Source organism: Schistocerca serialis, chromosome 1 (genome assembly GCF_023864345.2).
Source record: "Schistocerca serialis cubense isolate TAMUIC-IGC-003099 chromosome 1, iqSchSeri2.2, whole genome shotgun sequence".
NCBI lineage: Eukaryota > Metazoa > Arthropoda > Insecta > Orthoptera > Acrididae > Schistocerca > Schistocerca serialis.
The window spans coordinates 813257204-813280822 of record NC_064638.1 but is presented as its reverse complement, the minus strand read 5'-3'; the positions used below and the strand labels follow the sequence as shown (position 1 = coordinate 813280822).

The window sequence follows — 23619 nt, the reverse complement described above, 5'->3', positions numbered from 1 at the left end:
CTCTAATTGCGTTGTTATATCTAGGCAGATGACTGCAAGCACACTTCCTCAACACACTAGATATGTGGGATACCAAAGACCCTTGTGTTGAAATATTTAGGATGTTTCTGCCGACATGTTTATGGTTTGATGAGAGATTGACAAGAGAGGAGTGACAGAAGCACAATTTTTGTTGCCACATTCTTGAACTTTTCCAAAATTTCATGAGAAACTGCCAGAAAAGCTACTCCCGGGAGCTGATGTATTGATGAAAAGTTAGAAGTTTCTGGAGATGATGTCCCTTTGTGCAATACATATCATTGAAACCTTGAAAGTATGGAATAAAAAGTTTTGCATTGGTTGACAGTGATGGATAATTGGTTCTCGCATGTGAGACTGGCAGAAGAAATGTGGACAGGAAACTCGGTATCATTGCGACACTGAAAAAATTAAAAAAATAAAGTGCCAGTTCCTGTAGTTTTCAAGATGTCACAGACCATAATGTAAAATCAAGCATATTTGGTTTTAGCCCAAAGACCATTTTGGTTTTGTATGCCCTGAAACTGAAAAAAAAGTTATACAGTTCTCATTTCCAACATGTATAATGATGGTGCGATTAATACTGATAAGAGTGAAAACAAAAACCTAAAATTATTACATACTATGGCAAATACAAAGATGTTAACACTAATGACCAGATGCGTGAAATGTGTAGTGCTAACAAGAAGACTAGAAGACGGCCAATGGTTATTTTTTATTCCATGCTAAATATGGCTGCAATCAGTGCACAAATCATGCTCACTAAATTAACGAAAAACATGGGCGAAGGCAAAAAATAAGATGTCTTTCAACTAGAATGGCAAATGAAACAATAACAGAAAGTCAAGGTGCGGAGACCAACATCGCAAATGAACCTCCAATAGTTACAACTGAATCTGCTCCAAGTGGCTCAAGAACCAGTCAAAAAACTGAAGAATTTGCAGAAACATTTGATAGAAATCAAGTCACAGAAGAAACTGGAGAAAATGTAGGCAACCTGGAAATAAATGAAACTGATGAAGTGGGTTCAACAGCTTCTGGTTGACAAGAACAATATTTGCAGCCAACATTTGGAAAGAGAGCTGACCCTTCAAATTCTGTAATTTCCAAACAGAAGAGACAAATGCCATGCAACCTTACAAAAAGTGACAAATAAGTCAACTAGATTTAGTTGCAAAATTTTGTGACACCTAATTGTGCCTTGAACATCCGATTGCCATTTGTGAAACGTGCACCAAAACTAACTTATGTCTGAATTGTTGGCACATATTTTCTAGTTTCTCTCCTGTAATTTTTGGTGTATGTTTCCAGAGATTTATCTATCCTTTCCAGACTTTACAACTGTAATTTACAATACAAGATACTACAAGAGGAAACAGTTATTTTGTCGTATGGGAGCTTTAACTTTGCAGAAGATTTTGTAATAAAGGGCAAACTTTTGCTTGCATTTTTGAAGATACGAATTTTTTGTAATTTTGAGTAATAAAGAGATAAATATTTAATTCATTACAAGAAGTTGTATCTTGGTTACTGAACCCCAAATATCAACAAAATATAGTCTGACATGGTGAACTGCATGAAAGACCTGTGAGGTCCTTGCAAGTCACTAAGTAATTTTCAGATTGCGAGTTCCAGAGGATCAATTAATATCTAATTGATCATCACTCAGCTCTTATAATTTTTGTTGTGGCACCTTGTGCTGCTTCCGGTCATGTCTCCGTGGCACTATACAAAAGTGTTTATCAAAGGGAACACCAAACTACCTTGAAAAGATACTATGACAAGGTAAACTACTGGAGAAATTAATGCCCAGAAGTTATAGGTAAGAAAATCTGCTCACCAAGCAGCAGCAGGCTAGCATTGCTACCTCTGGATCATGGGGTCCCAGGTTAGATTCCCGGCCAGTTTGGGGATTTTCTCTGCCCGGGGACTGGGTTTTTGTGTTGTCCTCATCATTTCATCATCATCATCGTCATCATCATTTGTGACAGTGGCTAGATTGAACTGAGAAAAAAAAATTGGACTGTGAAAAAATTGGGGCTTTGTTCGGGTGCTGATGACCGCGCAGTTGGTGCACCACAAATCAAATATCACCACCAAGCACCAAGCAGCAGCAGTAGCAAAAAACACAAACAAAAGCTAAGGAAACTAGGTTTTGAAGCCAGTTACTCCATCTTCTGGCAGAGGAGTTGAAGGAGAAGGAAGAGGGATGAAGGAAAAGAACTGGTGAGACTTATAAAATGGGGAGTATTATGGAAAAGTCACCGAAGAACCCTGGGTTAGGGGAGACTTACCAGTCAGCATGAGAAGGAAAAATTGATTGTTGTGGACTGCACCAGGTGAGATTTGAAGACCTCAGAACTTTAAGGTGAAAGATAGGGTAGTAAGTAAGACAGAATTTCTGACAAAACATTGTGGAATAGTTAATATAAGCAGAAAGCTTAAGTGCTTTATACATGGTAAATATGTGAGGTGAGGTGAGATTGGGGAGAAATAAGGCAGGTCAAAAAATAAAGGCATAGAAAACTAAAAGGGAGTGAAAAAAAAGGAAGATGTTATATCATTTCCCACCTGCATATTTCTCAGAGGAGAATCCAGATGGCACATGTGTTGAAACAGGCTCGCAATCATGAGTGTCTCCAAACATTTTAGCATAAGGGGGCACACTGGCTCTTCCACTAAGTCCCAAGATCCGAGACCTAGCTGTAATCTAAGTTTCCTTTTGGCCTGATACCCTAGTACTGTTCGGAACACCTCAGTACAGTTCAGAAGTTTTCGTGTCACTTACCGCTGCAGCCACTTTTTATGAGCTGAAACTGGGTGGCACTGGAGTAATTACTACACAGTGACTGCTTATTGTTTGACCTCGAGATGTGGCCTTAATTTCATTTCATATATATTGCTATAAATAAGTGCCACTCATGAAGGCTATTGTAACGTCCTTTCATGAAACCTTGTTTCTTCCATGCATCATCAACGTGACAGCAAGGGATCAGAACTTAGCACGAGCTGCATATGAAATCAGCACTACAGGATATCTTTCCACTGTAACAATCCTCACCACACAGCAGCAACAGTAGTGGTTTGCTCTTCGTTCCTTGCAGATACCACAAGTGTGGCTTAACAAAAGTTGGACAGACTATAGTTGATCATACCAACTTACTGTAGTGTTGAATTACCCGCAAATTTTCTTTTCGGGACTAGATGGCGATTGAGATATCTATGGCGCAAAAAGTGGGAGTGACCTCCACTCCACAATTTCTGTTGGCACTTGCAGGCAAGTGTTCAAGTTACGATAGCTGATACGCGTGCTGCGCTTTACGTATTGTTACAACTACTTCCGACAGTGCTAAATGTTTAGTAGTGACATCTTCTGGGGAGTAGGGAAGTTAAGTGCAGTACTACAGCACCGTCTTGTGGGTAGCAGCAACACATGCAGTCTGAAAAGCAAAGTCTAGTGAGGCTAGTGTGTTTCGAGTGTACAGTTCCTTAGTAAAGATACAGTGTGTTTAGCAATGAGTAATTTAATTAAAACTGCCTTTAAGATAAATCTAGCAAAATTCTTTATCCAGAACTCTTGCTCCTAATACTATTAATTGGCACCATTTTGATCTGCAGTTAGATCCCTTGTGTGTGAATTTGTCTAAATATGGAAAAGAAATGGAAGATAATGAGTGCAAAAATTTAAGAGCAGTGAGGAATCAATATTTCATGACTGAGGCAAGTAATAAGGCAATGTGTATAAGTTGCAATGTAACAATATCAGTTCTCAAACTACACATTATAAAAGTCATTACAAGATGAAACATTCTCAAAGTTATCCCAAATTTACCGGGAGCCAACAGTTAGAAATATATTCGTCTTTGAAATGCTGTTTGCAATCTCAGCAAATGATGTTTAAGAAAGTAAATGCTGAACAAACAGCAGAAAGTCGTCCTAATTTCCATATGGCTCACTCAGTGGCAAAACATGGAAAACCATTTACTGACAGTGAATTACTGAAGGGTTGCATGATTGCAGCAGTTGAAGAGATGTGCCCAAAAAAAGCTAATTTATTTAAAAACATCAGTTTGTCAGCAAACACTGTGGCTCAAAGAGTAAATGATATTGTTGACAATATGTTATATATGGTAAATTTCCAGGAAATCTGATATAATAATTACTGTTAAAATGTGCAGTTGCATTATATAAATAAATAAAAGCAAGTGATTATGTATTTTATATCTAAAAACAAAGATGATGTGACTTACCAAACGAAAGCACTGGCAGGTTGATAGACACACACACACACACACACACACACACACACACACACACACACACACATCCGCACATACACAGTCACAAGCAGACATTTCTAAACGCAAAGAGTTTGGGCAGAGATGTCACTCGAGGCGGAAGTACAGAGGCAAAGACGTTGTTGAAAGACAGGTGAGGTATGAGCGGCGGCAACTTGAAATTAGCGGAGGTTGAGGCCTGGCGGATAACAAGAAGAGAGGATATACTGGAAGGCAAGTTCCCATCTCCGGAGTTCTGACAGGTTGGTGTTAGTGGGAAGTATCCAGATAACCCGGATGGTGTAACACTGCCAAGATCCTCAGAACCTTAGGCCCCCTACAAAACCTTTCACCTCACTCCATCAACCTCCTGACCCCACCGACACCCCGCACCCCTACCTTCTACCTTCTTCCTAAAATTCACAAACCCAATCATCCCGGCAGCCCTATTGTAGCTGGTTACCAAGCCCCCACAGAACGTATCTCTGCCTACGTATATCAACACCTTCAACCCATTACATGCAGTCTCCCATCCTTCATCAAAGACACCAACCACTTTCTCGAACGCCTGGAACCCTTACCCAATCTGTTACCCCCGGAAACCATCCTTGTAACCATTGATGCCACTTCCTTATACACAAATATTCCGCACGTCCAGGGCCTCGCTGCGATGGAGCACTTCCTTTCACGCCGATCACCCTACCTAAAACCTCTTTCCTCATTACCTTAGCCAGCTTCATCCTGACCCACAACTACTTCACTGTCAAAGGCCAGACATACCAACAATTAAAGGGAACAGCCATGGGTACCAGGATGGCCCCCTCGTACGCCAACCTATTCATGGGTTGCTTAGAGGAAGCCTTCTTGGTTACCCAAGCCTGCCAACCCAAAGTTTGGTACAGATTTATTGATGACATCTTCATGATCTGGACTCACAGTGAAGAAGAAATCCAGAATTTCCTCTCCAACCTCAACTCCTTTGGCTCCATCAGATTCACCTGGTCCTACTCTAAATCCCATGCCACTTTCCTTGACGTTGACCTCCATCTGTCCAATGGCCACCTTCACACATCCGTCCACATCAAACCCACCAACAAGCAATAGTACCTCCATTATGACAGCTGCCACCCATTCCATATCAAACGGTCCCTTCCTTACAGCCTAGGTCTTCGTGGCAAACGAATCTGCTCCAGTCCGGAATCCCTGAACCATTACACCAACAACCTGAAAACAGCTTTCGCATCCCGCAACTACCATCCCGACCTGGTACAGAAGCAAATAACCAGAGCCACTTCCTCATCCCCTCAAACCCAGAACCTCCCACAGAAGAACCCCAAAAGTGCCCACTTGTGACAGGATACGTTCTGGGACTGGATCAGACTCTGAATGTGGCTCTCCAGCAGGGATACGACTTCCTCAAATCCTGCCCTGAAATGAGATCCATCCTTCATGAAATCCTCCCCACTCCACCAAGAGTGTCTTTCCGCCATCCACCTAACCTTCGTAACCTCTTAGTTCATCCCTATGAAATCCCCAAACCACCTTCCCTACCCTCTGGCTCCTACCCTTGTAACCGCCCCCGGTGTAAAACCTGTCCCTTGCACCCTCCCATCACCACCTACTCCAGTCCTGTAACCCGGAAGGTGTACACGATCAAAGGCAGAGCCACATGTGGAAGCACCCACGTGATTTACCAACTGACCTGCCTACACTGTGAAGCTTTCTATGTGGGAATGACCAGGAACAAACTGTCCATTCTCATGAATGGACACAGGCAGACAGTGTTTGTTGGTAATGAGGATCACCCTGTGGCTAAACATGCCTTGGTGCACGGCCAGCACATCTTCGCCCAGTGTTACACCATCCGGGTTATCTGGATACTTCCCACTAACACCAGCCTGTCAGAACTCTGGAGATGGTAACTTGCCCTCCAGTATATCCTCTCTTCTCGTTATCCGCCAGGCCTCAACCTCCGCTAATTTCAAGTTGCCGCCGCTCGTACCTCTCCTGTCTTTCGACAACATTTTTGCCTCTGCACTTCCGCCTCGACTGACATCTCTTTGCATTTACAAATGTCTGCTTGTGACTGTGTATGTGCGGATGGATATGTGTGCGTGTGCGAGTGTATACCTGTCCTTTTTTCCCCCTAAGGTAAGTCTTTCCGCTCCTGTGGTTGAAATGACTCCTTACCCTCTCCCTTAAAACTCACATCCTTTCATCTTTCCCTCTCCTTCCCTCTTTCCTGATGAAGCAACCGTTGGTTGCGAAAGCTTAAATTTTGTGTGTAGGTTTGTGTTTGTTTGTGTGTATATCAACCTGCCAGGGCTTTCGTTTGGTAAGTCACATCATCTTTGTTTTTAGATATATTTTTCCCACGTGGAATGTTTCCCTCTATTATATTTGTATGATTATGTATTTTGTGTGATTTATTTGGATTGTGAATTTTATGTTACTTCACTTAAAGAGCATGGTTTGTTTCTGAATGTTGCAATTAACACTTGTTAAGTGAAATGCTTTTTTTCCATAGGAACAAAACATAGTTTAAGTGAGTCAGTTTCTCAATTTTTTCTTTTCTCATGTGAATCACCCATTATGAGAACTGCTTGATAAGCAAGGTTTGACAGTAATAAAAAATATGGTGGGGCAGATATCATACATGTCTGACCTGTTACCGCAGGCCGGACTGGTGGTGTTCACGTAGTTTGGAGACACCTGTTTTAGAGCATACTCTGCGACAGAGTATTATGTGTTGCCAATATACAACCTGTATCCATGCCATTCATCATAACTGATAACTTGGTGGTAGTCGTTCCAATGTAGAAGGCTGAACAGCATTTACATAACAGCCCTCAGTAGTGGATTTTATACCAGTTACATGGCTGCTGTAGGTGGCGATAGGAGGGTACACAGGGAAGATCTTACAGCAGGAATAATCTCGGGTGTAGGAGCCATAGGGTAAGAAACTGGGTGCAGAGGGAGCATAGAAGCTGAGCAGGATATTGGGGGCGGGAAGTGATGAAACACTATTCTCGGTGTGGCGGGCAAGACAAAATGTCATATAGAATGGAAGTCATTTCAGGGCATGATTTTAGGAAGTTGTTATGTTCTGGGTGCTCCCAAAAACTTCCAGTCATAGTTTTTTTAAGACAGTCTGAACATAACCATATTTATTCTCCATAATATTTATCATTGTCAGTTAATTGCACTATGAAATGTAGCATGAAAACACAAGAGTGAATGCTGATCTCCACTATGATATATTTAGAATTTTAGATGACAATCATTGTATGAAGCTAGTTTTTCACTTCTTTCCATTGTTTATTATTCTGCATTTATTCTTCCTGTAAATAGTGTTTGCCAGTTTTAGTGTACTGTCCCTAAGACCTTGAAATCTTTGAAATAAGATCCCTTCCTTACATTTTTTATATAATTATATGTTAACATATTCCATAGTCTAGATGCAGCGATGCATAATCCAGTAAGCAGAATACACATATACATAAAATTAAATGGAGCTGTTGTGTGTGTGTGCGTGTGTGTGTGTGTGTGTGTGTGTGTGTGTGTGTGTGTGTGCGTGTGTGTGACAGGTAAATTTAATTTGTATTATCTTAAATCACACAAAAATGTTCCATTCCAGTGTAGGTAAAATAACTGATGGTATCCTTTATGAAAAGGAAAGTTTGTGCTCACCATATAGTGGAGATGCTAAGTCGCAGATAGGCACAACAAATAGACTGCCACAAATAAAGCTTCCAGCCATTAAGGCCTTTGCCAACAATACACACAAGCAGACGCAACTCTCACTCGCGTGACTGCAGCCTCAGGCAACTGAAATCACACTGCAAACAGCAGCAGTGCATGATGGGAGTAGCAACTGGGTGGGGGTAAGGAAGAGATTGGAGTGAGGAGAGGATGGGATAGTATAGTGGGGGTGGCAGACAATGAAGTGCTGCAGGTTGGACAGAGGGTAGGGGAGAGGTGCGAAGGGGAGGGGGTGAGGGAAGTAGCAGAAAAAGAGAGAAGTAAAAATACCGAGTGTGATGATGGAATAATGGCTGTGTAGTGCTGAAATGGGAAAAGGGAAGGGGCTGAATGACTGGGTGAGGACTGCGACTAACGAAGGTAGATGCCAGCAGGGTTACAGGAGCATAGGAGTATTGCAGGGAAAGTTTCCACCTGTGCAGTTCAGAAAAGCTGGTGTTGGTGGGAAGGATCCGTATGGCACAGGCTGTCAAGCACTCATTGAAATGAAGGATGTCATGTTGGGCAGAGTGTTCAGTGACAGGGTGGTCCACTTGTTTCTTGGCCACAGTTTGTCAGTGGCCATTCATGTGGACAGACAGCCTGTTGGTTGTCTTGCCCACATAGAATGCAGCACAGTGGTTGCAGCTTAGCTTGTAGATTACATGACTGGTTTCACAGGTAGCCCTACCTGTGATGGGATAGGTGATGTTCGTGACCAGACTGGAGTAGGTGGTGGTGGGAGGGTGTATGGGACAGGTCTTGCATCTAGGTCTATTACAGGGGCATGAGCCATGAGGTAAGGGGTTGGGTACAAGGATTGTGTAAGGATGGACGCGTATATTGTGTAGGTTCGGTGGAAGTTGTGGTACCACTGGGAAGGATAGTGGGCCTCATTTTAGGGCACAACGAGAGGTAGTTGGATCCCTGGTGGAGAATATAATTCACTTACTCCAGTCCTGGATGGTACTGAGTTACAAGAGGAATGATCCTCTGTGGCCGGACAGTGGGAGTTTTGGAAGTGGTGGGAGACTGGAAGGCACAGGAGATTCGTTTTTGTACAAGGTTGGGTGGATAATTACGATCTGTCAAGGCTTCAGTGAGACCTTCGGTATATTTCAAGAGAGATTGCTCGTCACAGTTAGATGTGACAACTGCTGTTGACTAGCCTGTACGGAAGGGACTTCTTGGTATGGAACAAGTAGCTGCTGTCAAAATGGAGGCATTACTGGCAGTTAGTGTGATATGGACGGAGGAACTGGTGTAGCCATCTTTCACGTGGAGGTCAACATCTAGGTGGCTTGTTGGGGTGAGTAGGACCAGGTGAAGCAAATTGGGGAGAATTTGTTGAGGTTCTGGAGGAATGTGGTTAGGGTGTCCTCACCCTCGATCCAGATAGCAAAGATGTCATCAGTGAGTCTGAAACAGGTGAGGGGGTTTAGGATTCTGGGCTTTTAGGAAGGATTCCTCTAGATGGCCCATGAACAGGTTGGCATAGGATGTGGCATGCGGGTGCCCATAGCTGTACCCTGGATTTGTTTGTAGGTAACACCTTCAAATGAGAAGTAATTGTGGGCGAGGATATAGTTGGTCGTGGCAACTAGGAAAGAGGTTGTTGGTTTGGAATCTATCAGGCATTGGGAAAAGTAGTTTTCAGTAGCAGAAAGGCCATAGGAATGTTTGTGTAAAGGGAGGTGGCATCAATAGTGACGAGCAGGGCACCATGTCGTAAAGGGACTGGAATTGTGGAGAGTCGGTGGAGGAAATGGTTGGTATCTTTTATATAGAATAGTAGGTTCCAGGTAATAGGTTGAAGGTGTTGGTCTATGAGACCAGAGATTCTCTCTGTGGGGGCACAATGGGGCATCCTGGGTGGTTAGGTTTATGGATTTTAGGAAGCATGTAGAAGGTAGGAGTGTGGGGAGTGGTAGGGGTGAGCAGAGAGATGGACACAGGGGAGAGGTTCCTGGGGTGGGCCTAAGGATTTGAGTAGTGACTGTAGATCCTGCTGGATTTCTGGAATGAGGTCAATGTGGCAAGGTTTGTAGATGGAAGTATCTGAAAGCTGGCGGAGTCTTTCTGCCAGGTAATCCTTGCAGTTCAAAACAACAGTGATGGAGCCTTTGTCCGCCGGTAGGATTATGAGATTGGGATCAGTTTTTAGATGGTGTAATTCAGTTCTTTCTGTGGATGTAAGGTTTGCTTGCATGTTGAGGGATTTGGGGAATGATTGTGAGGCAAGATTCAAGGTTAAGAAGTTCTGGAAAGTTAACAGGGAGTGATTTGGGGGCAGTGGGGATGGATCATGGTTGGGTGAGGAGTGAACCGAGTTAAGCAGGGTTCAATATTAGTCTCAACCAAAGATGGCTGCACCCGTTTCATACCAAGAAGTCCCTTCCGTACAGCCTAGCCACCTTTGGTCATCGCATCCACAGTGACGAGTGGTCCCTCTCAAAATATAAGGTCTCACTAAAGCCTTCACAGACTGTAATTATCCTCCCAACCTTGTACAAAAACAAATATCTTGTGCCTTATCTTTCCAGGCTCCCACCATCTCCCAAATTCCCACTGTCCGGCCACAGAGGAGCATTCCCCTTGTTACTGAGTACCACTCAGGATTGGAGCAACTGAATTACATTCTCCACCAGGGTTTTGACTACCATTTGTCATGCCCTGAAATGAGAAATGTCCTGCCCACTATCCTTCCCACCCTCCCACAGTGGTATTTTGTCGTCCACCGAACCTACACAATATACTCGTCCATCCTTACACAACCCCTGCTCCCAACTTCTTACTTCATGGCTCATACCCCAGTAATAGACCTAGATGCAAGACATGTCCCAGACATTCTCCCACCATCACCTACTTTAGTCCGGTCATGAACATCACTTATCCCATAAAAGGCAGGGCTACCTGTGAAACCAGTCATGTGATCTACAAACTAAGCTGCAACAACTGTGCTGCATTCTATGTGGGCATGACAAAGACAAACAACAAACTGTCTGTCCACATGAATGGCCACAGACAAACTGTGGCCAAGAGACAAGTGGACCACTGTGTTGCTGAACACACTGCCAAACTTGACATCCTTCCTTTCAATGACTGCTTCACAGCTTGTGCCATGTGGATCCTTCCACCAACACCAGCTTTTCTGAACTGCGTAGGTGGGAACTGTCTCTGCAATACATCCTATGCTCCCATAACCCTCATGGCCTCAACCTTCACCCATCCAGTCCCTTCCCTGTTCCCATTCCAGCACTAAACAGCCATCATTCTGCCATCACACTCAGTCTTTTTTTACTTCTCTCCTTTTCTGCTACTTCCTCTTCTCCACCCCCCTCCCCCCTGTCCGCTATCCCTCCCCCTCCCTGCTCCAGCCTCCTCCCATACCCCCATCGTGCTATCCCTCCCCCTCCCTGCTCCAGCCTCCTCCATACCCCCACCCAGTTTTCAGTTGCTTGAGACTGCAGTCGTGTGTGTGTGTGTGTGTGTGTGTGTGTGTGTGTGTGTGTGTGTGTGTGTCTATTGTTGACGAAGGCCTTAACAGCCGAAAGCTTTATTTGTGACAGTCATTTTGTTGTGCCTATATGCGACTTAGCATCTCCGCTACATGGTGAGTAGCAACTTTCCTTTTCATAATATTGTTGCACTCCATCCTGCATTTTCTGTTGTTTTATGGTTTCCCGTTTCTTTTTTTAAGCCCTAAAACTGCTGTGCATTTTTTGCTGGGCAATGAATGAAAATGACTGTAGTTGTATGGCATAGTTTTCCTATGACAAATAATTTGTGTACTTAAAAGATGTTTAATTTTATTATGTTTCTCTACAAGCGGAAGAGATTGGTGCAGTGAGGCGTGACCTGGAAGAGTATGGCAATCCCTTGCCAGCATTTAAGAGGATTGGAGGGCTTCTTGCAAAGGAAGCAGGGCAAGATCATGAATCTGTAGAGATTGCCATTGCAGATCTGAACAGAGCGATAGACAAAGTGGTAACTATAAATTTGGAAATGTTAGGATTATCCAGTATCATACATAAGGTACGTCTATTTAAGAGACAGTACCAGACTGAAATACAAGCTGACATATAAATCTTCTTTAGTACTGTGGTTTCCTTCATCTGGTAAAAAAAGAGGAATGAATGGAGGGAAATGGGACAATTCACAGATTATGTAGTGGGAATTCATTTTTTGCTCCATCTTTGCATCTTTCTTGCCAGAGGAAAGAAGCTAATAATATTGGTTAATTGCTACCTGATAAGTAATTTTTTTTTTATTAACTTGGGCTGTATCCTACCAAAATGGTGACCTACACAGTATCAGGGAGGGTGTAAATTTTACTCAGTTTGTACCTAAGCCCAAGGCAATGTAGTTGTCAACAAAGTTTACAAATGAAAAGAAGACAATTAACACTAGAGGAGAACGACTGAAACACATTTCTGCTTTGGGTCTCAATTTTTCTTTTGTTTCCTTTACCGATTGCTCAATATATAGATTGAATAACATTACAGATAGGCTACAACCCTGTCTTACTCCCTTCTCAAACACTGCTTCCCTTTCATGCCCCGCGACTCTTATAACTGCTACCTGGTTTCTGTACAAATTGTAAATAGCCTTTCGCTCCCTGCATTTGACCCCTGCCATTTTCAGAATTTGAAAGAGAGTATTCCATTCAACATTGTCAAAAGCTTTCTCTAAGTCTACAAATGCTAGAAACATAGGTTTGTCTTTCCTTAACCTATCTTCTAAGATAAGTCTTAGTGTCAATATTACCTCACGTGTTCTAACATTTCTATGGAATCTTAACTGATCTTCCCTGAGGTCGGCTTCTACCAGTTTTTCCATTTGTCTGTAAAGAATTTGTGTTAGTATTATGCAGCTGTGACTTATTAACCTGATAGTTCGGTAATTTTCACTCTTGTCAACACCTGCTTTCTTTGGGATCGGAATTATTATATTCTTATTGAAGTCTGGGGGGGATTTTACCTGTCTCATACATCTTGCTCACCAGATGGCAGAGTTTTGTCGTGGCTGGCTCTCCCAAGTCTATCAGTAGTTCTAATGGAAAGTTGTCTGGTGCCGGGGTCTTGTTTCGACTTAGGTCTTTCAGTGCTCTGTCAAACTCTTCACGCAGTATCGTACCTCCCATTTCTTCTTCATCTACATCCTCTTCCATTTCCATAATATTTCCCTCAAGTACATTGCCATTATATAGACCCTCTATATACTCCTTCCACCTTTCTGCTTTCCCCTCTTTGCTAAGAACTGGGTTTCCATCTCAGCTCTTGATTTTCATACAGGAGGTTCTCTTTTCTCCAAAGGTCTCTTTAATTTTACTGTAGGCAGTATATATCTTACCCCCTAGTGATACATGCCTCTATATTTCTGCATTTGCCCTCTAGCCATTTGTGCTTAGCCGTATTGCACTTCCTGCCAATCCCATTTTTGAGATGTTTGGAATCCTTTTTGCCTGCTTCATATACTGCATTTTTATGTATTTTTCCTTTCATCAGTTAAATTCAGTATCTCTTCTGTTGCCCAAGGATTTCTACTAGCCCTTGTTTTTTTACCTACTTGATCCTTTGCTGCATTCACTATTTCATCTCTCGAAGCTACCCATTCTTCTTCTACTGTGTTTCTTTCCCCTGTTCTTGTCAATCGTTCCCTAATGCTGTTTCTGAAACACTCTACAACCACTGGTTCTTTCAGTTTATCCATGTCCCATCTCCTTAAATTACCGCCTTTTTGCAGTTTCTTCAGTTTTGATCTGCAGTTCATAACCAACAGATTATGGTCAAAGTCCACATCTGCCCTTGGAAATGTCTTCACAAATTAAAACCTGCTTCCTAAATCTCTGTCTTACCATTATGTAATCTATCTGAAACCTTCCAGTGCATCCAGGCCTCTTCCACATAACAATCTTCTTTCACGATTATTAAACCAAGTGTTAGCTATGATTAAGTTATGCTCTGTGCAAAATTCTACCAGGAGGCTTCCTCTTTCATTCCTTAACCCATTTCCATAATCACCTACTACTTTTCCTCCTCTTCCTTTTCCTGCTATTGAATTCCAGTCCCCCATCACTATTAAATTTTCGTCTCCCTTCACTATCTGTATAATTTCTTTTATCTCATCATACATTTCTTCACTCTCTTCATCATCTGCAGAGCTAGTTGGCATATATGCTTGTACTACTGTGGTGGCATCATTGCTACAATAATGTGTTCACTATGCTGTTTGTTTTGTATGGAGTGTAGCCATGTATGGAAGTGAAACATGGACGATAAATAGTTTGGACAAGAAGAGAATAGAAGCTTTCGAAATGTGGTGCTACGGGAGAATGTTGAAGATAAGGTGGGTAGATCACGTAACTAATGAGGAGGTATTGAATAGGATTGGGGAGAAGAGAAGTTTGTGACACAACTTGACTAGAAGAAGGGATTGGTTGGTAGGACATGTCCTGAGGCATCAAGGGATCACAAATTTAGCATTGGAGGGCAGCGTGGAGGGTAAAAATCGTAGAGGGAGACCAAGAGATGAATTCACTAAGCAGATTCAGAAGGATGTAAGTTGCAGTAGGTACTGGGAGATGAAGGAGCTTGCACGGGATAGATTAGCATGGAGAGCTGCATCAAACCAGTCTCAGGACTGAAGACCACAACAACAACATGCTGTAAGTAGTAGCTTACCTGCACTCCTACTTTTTATTCGTTATTAAACCTACTCCTGCATTACCCCTATTTGATGTTGTGTTTATAACCCTATATTCACCTGACCAGAAGCCTTGTTCCTCCTGCTGCTGAACTTCAGTAATTGCCACTATATCTAACTTTAATCTATCTATTTCCCTTTTTTAAGACCGATGACCATCGCAGTCTGGTCCCTTTAACCCCCAAATCCCTTTTTAAATTTTCTGACCTATCTGGCCGATTAAGGGATCTGACATTCCATGCTCCGATCCGCAGAATGCCAGTTGTGTTTCTCCTGAGTAGTCCCTGCCCGGAGTTCTGAATGGCAGACTATTTTGCCTGAGGAATATTTTACCCAAGACAACGCCATCATCATTTAACCATACAGTAAGTTTCCCCTTGTTTTCAGCCGTTCACAATACCTACACTGCAAGGCCATTTTGGTTAATGTCACCGGGCCAGATCACTCAATCAACCAGACTGTTGCCCTTGCAACTACTGAATAGACTGCTGCCCCTCTTCAGGAACCATACATTTATCTGGCCTCACAACAGGTACCCCTCCAATGTGGTTGCACCTACGGTACAACTATCTGTGTCGCTGAGGCACGAAAGCCTTGCAACCAATGGAAAGTTCCATGGTTCATGGATATCAAATTTCTTAAGAACAGGTGCTGGTAACTTCAAAAGTTAGGTATGATCAGAAGAGCCCAGAAATTACATACGCTTTCAACTACTTTGCCATTTTGAGGATATAGTCATTAAACAAGTATCGGGATTCTAAATTTTGTTTTATATTGATCATGAAATGTAAAGTCTATGGTACTTAGCCCATTTTGTCTTTATAATCCCACCCAGATGGTATTCAGTCTTATCTATGCCATCTGGAGTGACTGGAATTTTGTAACAAGTATGAACAAGAATGGATGTTAAAAATTTTTCAACCATCTTAGTATTGACCCAGCACTGTCCAGGCAATTGTGGTGTCTCACTCCATCAGTTCCCCAAATGAGGGGATAGACTTGAAGTGGACGGCTGAGGCAAGAACTGTTCTCGCTACAGAGAAATCTGCCATAAGGAAGATAACACTTTAGGCACAACAGAAGTGTTTTCACACTAACAGCGGAAGTGACTAAAACAGAAACTGTCGTTCAAGATACCGTATTTACTCGAATCTAAGCTGCACTTTTTTTCCGGTTTTTGTAATCCAAAAAACCGCCTGCGGCTTAGAATCGAGTGCGAAGTAAGCGGAAGTTCTGAAAAATGTTGGTAGGTGCCGCCACAATTAACTTCTGCCGTCGAATATATGTAGCGCTAAACAGGCTTGCTTTGCAGGCACAGAGATAAATACCGGCGCCAAAACCTCTGCGTCAGTAAATAAATTTAAAAAAAGGTGGAAGAAGAGCTTATTTCTCCGCCCCGAGTTTCGACCACTGCATTTTCATACGTTATCCAACGAAGTAAATACAAATTCCGTATTGTTCATCTTCGAATGTAGCAGCATTTCAATGTACTGCGAAAATCCGACTGACAAGACTGTTTGGGGTTTTTGTCAATATGGCCAACTCTACATTCTGAATTTTTTCCTACCTGTGAGAAGATGGTTGCTGATAGGAACTTTTATGAATTGTGAATCACATGCAGTATTCTCTTCACCATAAGAATAATACGAATATAAACATTTTGCGCTGTATTCTTTCGTGTTTGCTGCTATGTTATTTAAATCCTGACTGCCTAATAATCTACGAAACTAGAGTGAGACAACAGCAAACACGGAAGAATATACGTATCATGTCATGTTTATATTCGTATTATTCTTATGGCTAATAGTGATACAGTCAGAAATGAAGCACGGCAATTGATTCTATTTTTAAATCTAAGATGACTCTAATTACTGTGCAGAAGGTAATGTGATGTACTAAAGAGGCGTCTGCAAAGATTTTCAAACGGGGAAAAATTTTCGCTAAACTCTCGTGCAGAACATCTTCTATCATACGCAGTCTTTTATTTGGTTCTTGTTGATCATTATCAAAGAAAGCAGCAGTGTAAGTAACAACAAATAGCAGTCTCACTCCATGGTTTCGCTAATGAGATGATTCCTCTATTTAAAAAAAAAAAAAAAAAATTGAAAGCGGCGGTAGCGCGCAGAAAGCAAGCCATGACGCGAGCGGCAACAGGCCGTAAACACGCACTATCAGAATGCGGCAAACAATGCATGACACAGTACAGTAATGCATTTTCAGCTTAGAGTGACGTAAACACCTATAACAAAAAATGGCGCTTATTAGATCAAAGAAAAATAAGCAATCCATTCAAACCAGACGAAGCACGTGAAAAAGGAAGGGTACCCGTATAAATATGGACGGAGCGCCTGACGCATAGCAATGGCTACCTGGTAAAGCTTAACTGCTAAGCTTACGACTCGAACCAAACTGCTGTAGCTATATCGTCATTCATTCGACCTAAATTGTGTCTCATATTAAAATGGACAAACTTTGTTTCGATTTGGAGGTGCGGCCTAAAACTTTTCTCTCCTCTTGAATTTCGAGTCTCAAATTTTAGGTGCGGCTTAGATTCGGGAAAATTTTTTTTCCTTGATTTCGAGTCTCATTTTTCAGATGCGGCTTAGATTCGAGTGCGGCTTAGATTCGAGTAAATACGGTATGTCAGTCAATATTGGCAACCTCAGGAGTTGTCTCCATTGTGGATAAACTGGCCTGTTTATGGCCGCAGGCTTTGCGCTATTTACATTGCGAATAAATGTTGAGGACACATGTTAGAAACTTTCTTAACAAGGGTCTACTACACTGGTTGTTGTTCGGTGGGTTGAAATATCATTTTCTTTTGATTTTCAAGTACTGCACAGTTCAGCTGTATAGCCCAAGTGAATATAGTATAATCTGTCAAATGGGCACTTTTGGGTTACATTTATTCTTTTGTCTAGTCATACATTGCTAAAATGCGGTGGGTTGGCCAGACATCAAAATAAACGACATGACATCAAGTTTCTTAAGAACAACAGTGGCGTAACACGCCATTTGCAAGTGTAAGATTGCACTCTCGTTTAGTCATACCTTACTATACCAATCTTTTAAGTTTCACCCAAAAATCGTTCCAACAGGTTATAGTACACTCATTCGAAAATGGGTACACAACCAAGACTATGCAGTGACAACAATCCCAAAGAAAAGGATATTTTAATACAAATAACGACAGATAGTGTGCCAGAACCATGGACCTTGCCGTTGGTGGGGAGGCTTGCGTGCCTCAGCGATACAGATAGCCATACCGTAGGTGCAGCCACAGCGGAGGGGTGTCTGTTGAGAGGCCAGACAAACACGTGGTTCCTGAAGAGGGGCAGCAGCCTTTTCAGATATTGCAGGGGCAACAGTCTGGATGATTGACTGATCTGGCCTTGTAACATTAACCAAAACAGCCTTGCTTTGCTGGTACTGCGAACGGTTGAAAGCAAGGGGAAACTACAGCCGTAATTTTTCCCGAGGGCATGCAGCTCTACTGTATGATTAAATGATGATGGCGTCCTCTTGGGTAAAATATTCCGGAGGTAAAATAGTCCCCCATTCGGATCTCCGGGCGGGAACTACTCAAGATGACGTCGTTATCAGGAGAAAGAAAACTGGCGTTCTACGGATCGGAGCGTGGAATGTCAGATCCCTTAATCGGGCAGGTAGGTTAGAAAATTTAAAAAGGGAAATGGATAGGTTAAAGTTAGATATAGTGGGAATTGGTGAAGTTCGGTGGCAGGAGGAACAAGACTTTTGGTCAGGCGAATACAGGGTTATAAATACAAAGTTAAATAGGGGTAATGCAGGAGTAGCTTTAATGATGAATAAAAAATAGGAATGCGGGTAAGCTACTACAAACAGCATAGTGAAAGCATTATTGTGGTCAAGATAGCCACGAAGCCCACGCCTACTACAGTAGTACAAGTTTATATGCCAACTAGCTCTGTAGATGACGAAGAAATTGAAGAAATGTATGACAAAATAAAAGAAATTATTCAGATAGTGAAGGGAGACGAAAATTTAATAGTCATGGGTGACTGGAATTCGAGAGTAGGAAAAGGGAGAGAAGAAAACTTAGTAGGTGAATATGGATTGGGGGTAAGAAATGAAAGAGGAAGCCGTCTGGTAGAATTTTGCACAGAGCACAACTTAATCATAGCTAACACTTGGTTCAAGAATCATAAAAGAAGGTCGTATACATGGAAGAAGCCTGGAGATACTGACAGATTTCAGGTAGATTATATAATGGTAAGACAGAGATTTAAGAACCAGGTTTTAAATTGTAAGACATTTCCAGGGGCAGATGTGGACTCTGACCACAATCTATTGGTTATGAACTGTAGATTAAAACTGAACAAACTGCAAAAAGGTGGGAATTTAAGGAGATGGGACCTGGATAAATTGACTAAACCAGAGGTTGTACAGAGTTTCAGGGAGAGCGTAAGGGAACAAATGGCAGGAATGGGGGAAAGAAATACAGTAGAAGAAGAATGGGTAGCTTTGAGGGATGAAGTAGTGAAGGCAGCAGAGAATCAAGTAGGTAAAAAGACGAATGCTAGTAGAAATCCTTGGGTAACAGAAGAAATATTGAATTGAATTGATGAAAGGACAAAATATAAAATTGCAGTAAATGAAGCAGGCAAAAAGGAATACAAACGTCTCAAAAATGGGACCGACAGAAAGTGCAAAATGGCTAAGCAGGGATGGCTAGAGGATAAATGTAAGGATGTAGAGGCTTATCTCACTAGGGCTAAGATAGATACTGCGTACAGGAAAATTAAAGAGACCTTTGGAGAAAAGAGAACCACTTGTATGAATATTAAGAGCTCAGATGGAAACCCAGTTCTAAGCAAAGAAGGGAAAGCAGAAAGGTGGAAGGAGTATATAGAGGGTCTATACAAGGGCGATGTACTTGAGGACAATATTATGGAAATGGAAGAGGATGTAGATGAAGATGAAATGGGAGATACGATACTGCGTGAAGAGTTTGACAGAGCACTGAAAGACCTAAGTCAAAACAAGGACCCGGTAGTAGACAACATTCCATTAGAACTACTGACAGCCTTGGGAGAGCCAGTCCTGACAAAACTCTACCATCTGGTGAGCAAAATGTATGAGACAGGCGAAATACCTTCAGACTTCAAGAAGAATATAATAATTCCGATCCCAAAGAAAGCAGGTGTTGACAGATGTGAAAATTACCGAACTATCAGTTTAATAAGTCACGGCTGCAAAATACTAACGCAAATTCTTTACAGACGAATGGAAAAACTGGTAGAGGCCGACCTCGGGGAAGATCAGTTTGGATTCCGTAGAAATACTGGAACACGTGAGGTAATACTGACCCTACGACTTACCTTAGAAGCTAGATTAAGGAAAGGCAACCCTACGTTTCTAGCATTTGTAGACTTAGAGAAAGCTTTTGACAATGTTGACTGGAATACTCTCTTTCAAATTCTGAAGGTGGCAGGGCTAAAATATAGGGAGCGAAAGGCTATTTACAATTTGTATAGAAACCAAATGGCAGTTATAAGAGTTGAGGGGCATGAAAGGGAAGCAGTGGTTGGGAAGGGAGTGAGACAGGGTTGTAGCCTCTCCCCAATGTTATTCAATCTATATATTGAGCAAGCAGTAAAGGAAACAAAAGAAAAATTCGGAGTAGGTATTAAAATCCATGGAGAAGTAATAAAAACTTTAAGGTTCGCCGATGACATTGTAATTCTGTCAGAGACAGCAAAGGACTTGGAAGAGCAGTTGAACGGAATGGATAGTGTCTTGAAAGGAGGGTATATGATGAACATCAACCAAAGCAAAATGAAGATAATGGAATGTAGTCGAATTAAGTCGGGTGATGCCGATGGTATTAGATTAGGAAAGAGACAATTTAAGTAGTAAAGGAGTTTTGCTATTTGTGGAGCAAAGTAACTGATGATGGTCGAAGTAGAGAGGATATAAAATGTAGACTGGCGATGGGAAGGAAAGCGTTTCTGAAGAAGAGAAATTTGTTAACATCGAGTATAGATTTAAGTGTCAGGAAGTCGTTTCTGAAAGTATTTGTGTGGAGTGTAGCCATGTATGGAAGTGAAACATGGACGATAAATAGTTTAGACAAGAAGAGAATAGAAGCTTTCGAAATGTGGTGCTACAGAAGAATGCTGAAGATTAGATGGGTAGATCACGTAACTAATGAGGAGGTGTTGAATAGGATTGTGGAGAAGAGAATTTTGTGGCACAACATGACTAGAAGAAGGGATCGGTTGGTAGGACATGTTCTGAGGCATCAAGGGCTCACAAATTTAGTATTGGAGGGCAACGTGGAGGGTAAAAATCGTAGAGGGAGACCAAGAGATGAATACACCAAGCAGATTCAGAAGGATGTAGGTTGCAGTAGGCACTGGGAGATGAAGAAGCTTGCACAGGATAGAGTAGCATGGAGAGCTGCATCAAACCAGTCTCAGGATTGAAAACAACAACAACAACAACAACAATAGTGTGGCAGATGATTGTCATTCAAAAAATTTGTTTTTGCTGTGTGCTCTAGTAGAGCTAAAACATGCTAGGATGCCAATTCACAATTCTCATGAACATCGAAGTGTAGATCATCTATGTTGATGGTTGAAGACCTCATTCAGATGTCATACCACTGAATATTGCGCCAACGACTTAAATAGTTCTATTTGATGCGCAGATGGCCTTCAAGGAGGATCTCAATGTGATGATAGCTGAAGTTGTGTTTGGCCTCACTCACATCACCCAGTGAATATTTTGCTAATGCATCCAAAACTTCTTTTGAAACATCTGAGATCATGCCACATCTGCGATCGCAGTTCCTCCAATTATGACCAGCTGCATCTAAGAATATGACTTCTGTTGGGTCTGTCAGTGTAAGGAGGTGGATGGACACACTAGAAAATGTCAAACACTATAGAATGATTCAAACATAAATATATTTATTTACAATATATACACTGTTGAATACACAAAAGTTTGTATCTTGTAATCTGTCTGAAATATCATTCTCTGTTCCACTTGTAAAGGTATAGCAGTCACAGTAGCAATAGTGTTACGCTAGGTTCGTAAGATGTCAGTGCACTGTCACCCGTACACTTGGTGTGATCTGAGAGTAACGTGAGGATAATCTTAGGACAACCTGAGTGCAGCGGCTTAAAAAGCTGTGTTGACCAATCACGACTGCGAATCACGGCAGCTTGTTTAAATGTTTCTTCTGTGGAAATATGAGTGGCGGGAAATGCACCAGTTGTAGTCGACGAAGACAGGGAGACACCATTCTGATGGAGGTGGCCATGGCTATTTTGACATACCTCTTGTGAACTTCCCTGGAACATCTCCCAAAAATGGAATGTCCATCTAACAGCACAGCAGTGTTGCCGTTGTGGACGCTGAAGGCTATACAGTAGATGCAGGCTTCATGTCTGTAACTGATGTTGCCATAAATGGCAACAGAAGATGTGGCAGCAGCTGTGGAGGCAATCTCCATGGCAGAGGCATCTGACAACCCATGTGCGCAAATATCACGCACAGGAAAGGGCTGCTTGGAACACCAGTTTGGGATGCAGGCAGTGATTCTTAAACAGAAATATCTGCAGCAGGATTATATTAATCAGGAAAATGTTGATTTTGGTGCTGTCAGTGGGTGCCAGTTTTGCTGTGAATGGTATAGTGAGCTTTGCCATTTGTTTGAGGGACAATGCAATATTGCCAGTTGTGAGCTTTATTAAAGACATGATAGAAAGCTTTGTCCTTCGTACAGAACTTTTTTGTGAAGTTGCCGTCTAAAGCAGGCTGTCAAGTGTGAAATATATCCAGAAGAATCCCCTGATGGTGATCATGTAATAATTATGCTTGCAAAGAGTTGTGAAAAGACAAAATACTGTAAGTGCTGAGAAACAAATGTGTGAAGAACAAATTTTGGATGCCTGAGCCTTTAAAGTGCGAATGAAACATTTGGTGCTGTTCAAAATGATGAATCCCATTTTGTCGGCAAAATTGTTGAAATTTCAATAAAGAAAAATGTGGATCATTGTCTGAAACAATTCTTAGCAAAAGAACAAAGCAAGTGCTTTTATAGTGCTAGTACTAGTTGGCAAATTCATTGGAATGACAAATGGATGTGTACTGAACACATTGATGATAATCTGCCACCTTGTGTTCCAGAAAGAGCCAGCAAAACCAAAATGGATGCATTGCCAAGGATGGTCAGGTTGAGGTCAGTTGAAAAAATTAGTGCAGCGCTGCTTGGTTACCTGCACATGTGTGACAGTGTGCGATCACCTGTTTTCTGCTGGTCAAGCCCAAACCACGTAAAATTCTGGTTTGCTAGCTGCTTAGTTTTAATGATTTCACATTGTCCACTGTGTATTAGTTTCAAAATATGTTGCTGTAATGGTGTGGGAATCCTGAACCGTGTTTGTTCATTGGGAGTACGCATCGAAATTACGCTGTTCCCATGAGATGGACTGTTGCATTGTGCATACTGTTGCATCTGAAATTGATTTCATGTTAAGAGGCCAACCCATCTGTAGTTAAAGCAAGTGTGTGTGTATGTGTGTGTGTGTGTGTGGGGGGGGGGGGGGGGTGCTCGTGTTTGTGGCAAGTCTTTATATTTTTCTATGAATCTGTTCATTGCTCAGCAGCTCTTCTATTTGATAAGTTGCTAGTATATGAGAATACATAATTCTGTTGAGGAGCTTTTATCTGTTTATGACTTTAAATATGAAATTCCTGGAATATAAATGCAATAACAGAAAATAAAAAGGAGAGAAACATTATATGTTGAAAATAGTGTAGCAATACTGTGTTCAGCTGTGTAAAATTCCTATTAAAAGTAAAAAAAAGACAAGTCAGAGTGGAAGTA

General features: G+C 41.9%; 1 protein-coding gene across 1 annotated transcript in view; it reads left to right on the top strand.

Moving 5' to 3' along the window:
• Positions 1-23619, top strand: part of LOC126484220 (ras GTPase-activating-like protein IQGAP1) — a 350623-nt gene that overhangs the window by 79710 nt on the left and 247294 nt on the right. Inside the window, exon 5 of the mRNA XM_050107637.1 lies at positions 11866-12023. Coding sequence (XP_049963594.1) covers positions 11866-12023 — 158 coding nt within the window. The remainder of the gene's footprint in view (positions 1-11865; positions 12024-23619) is intronic.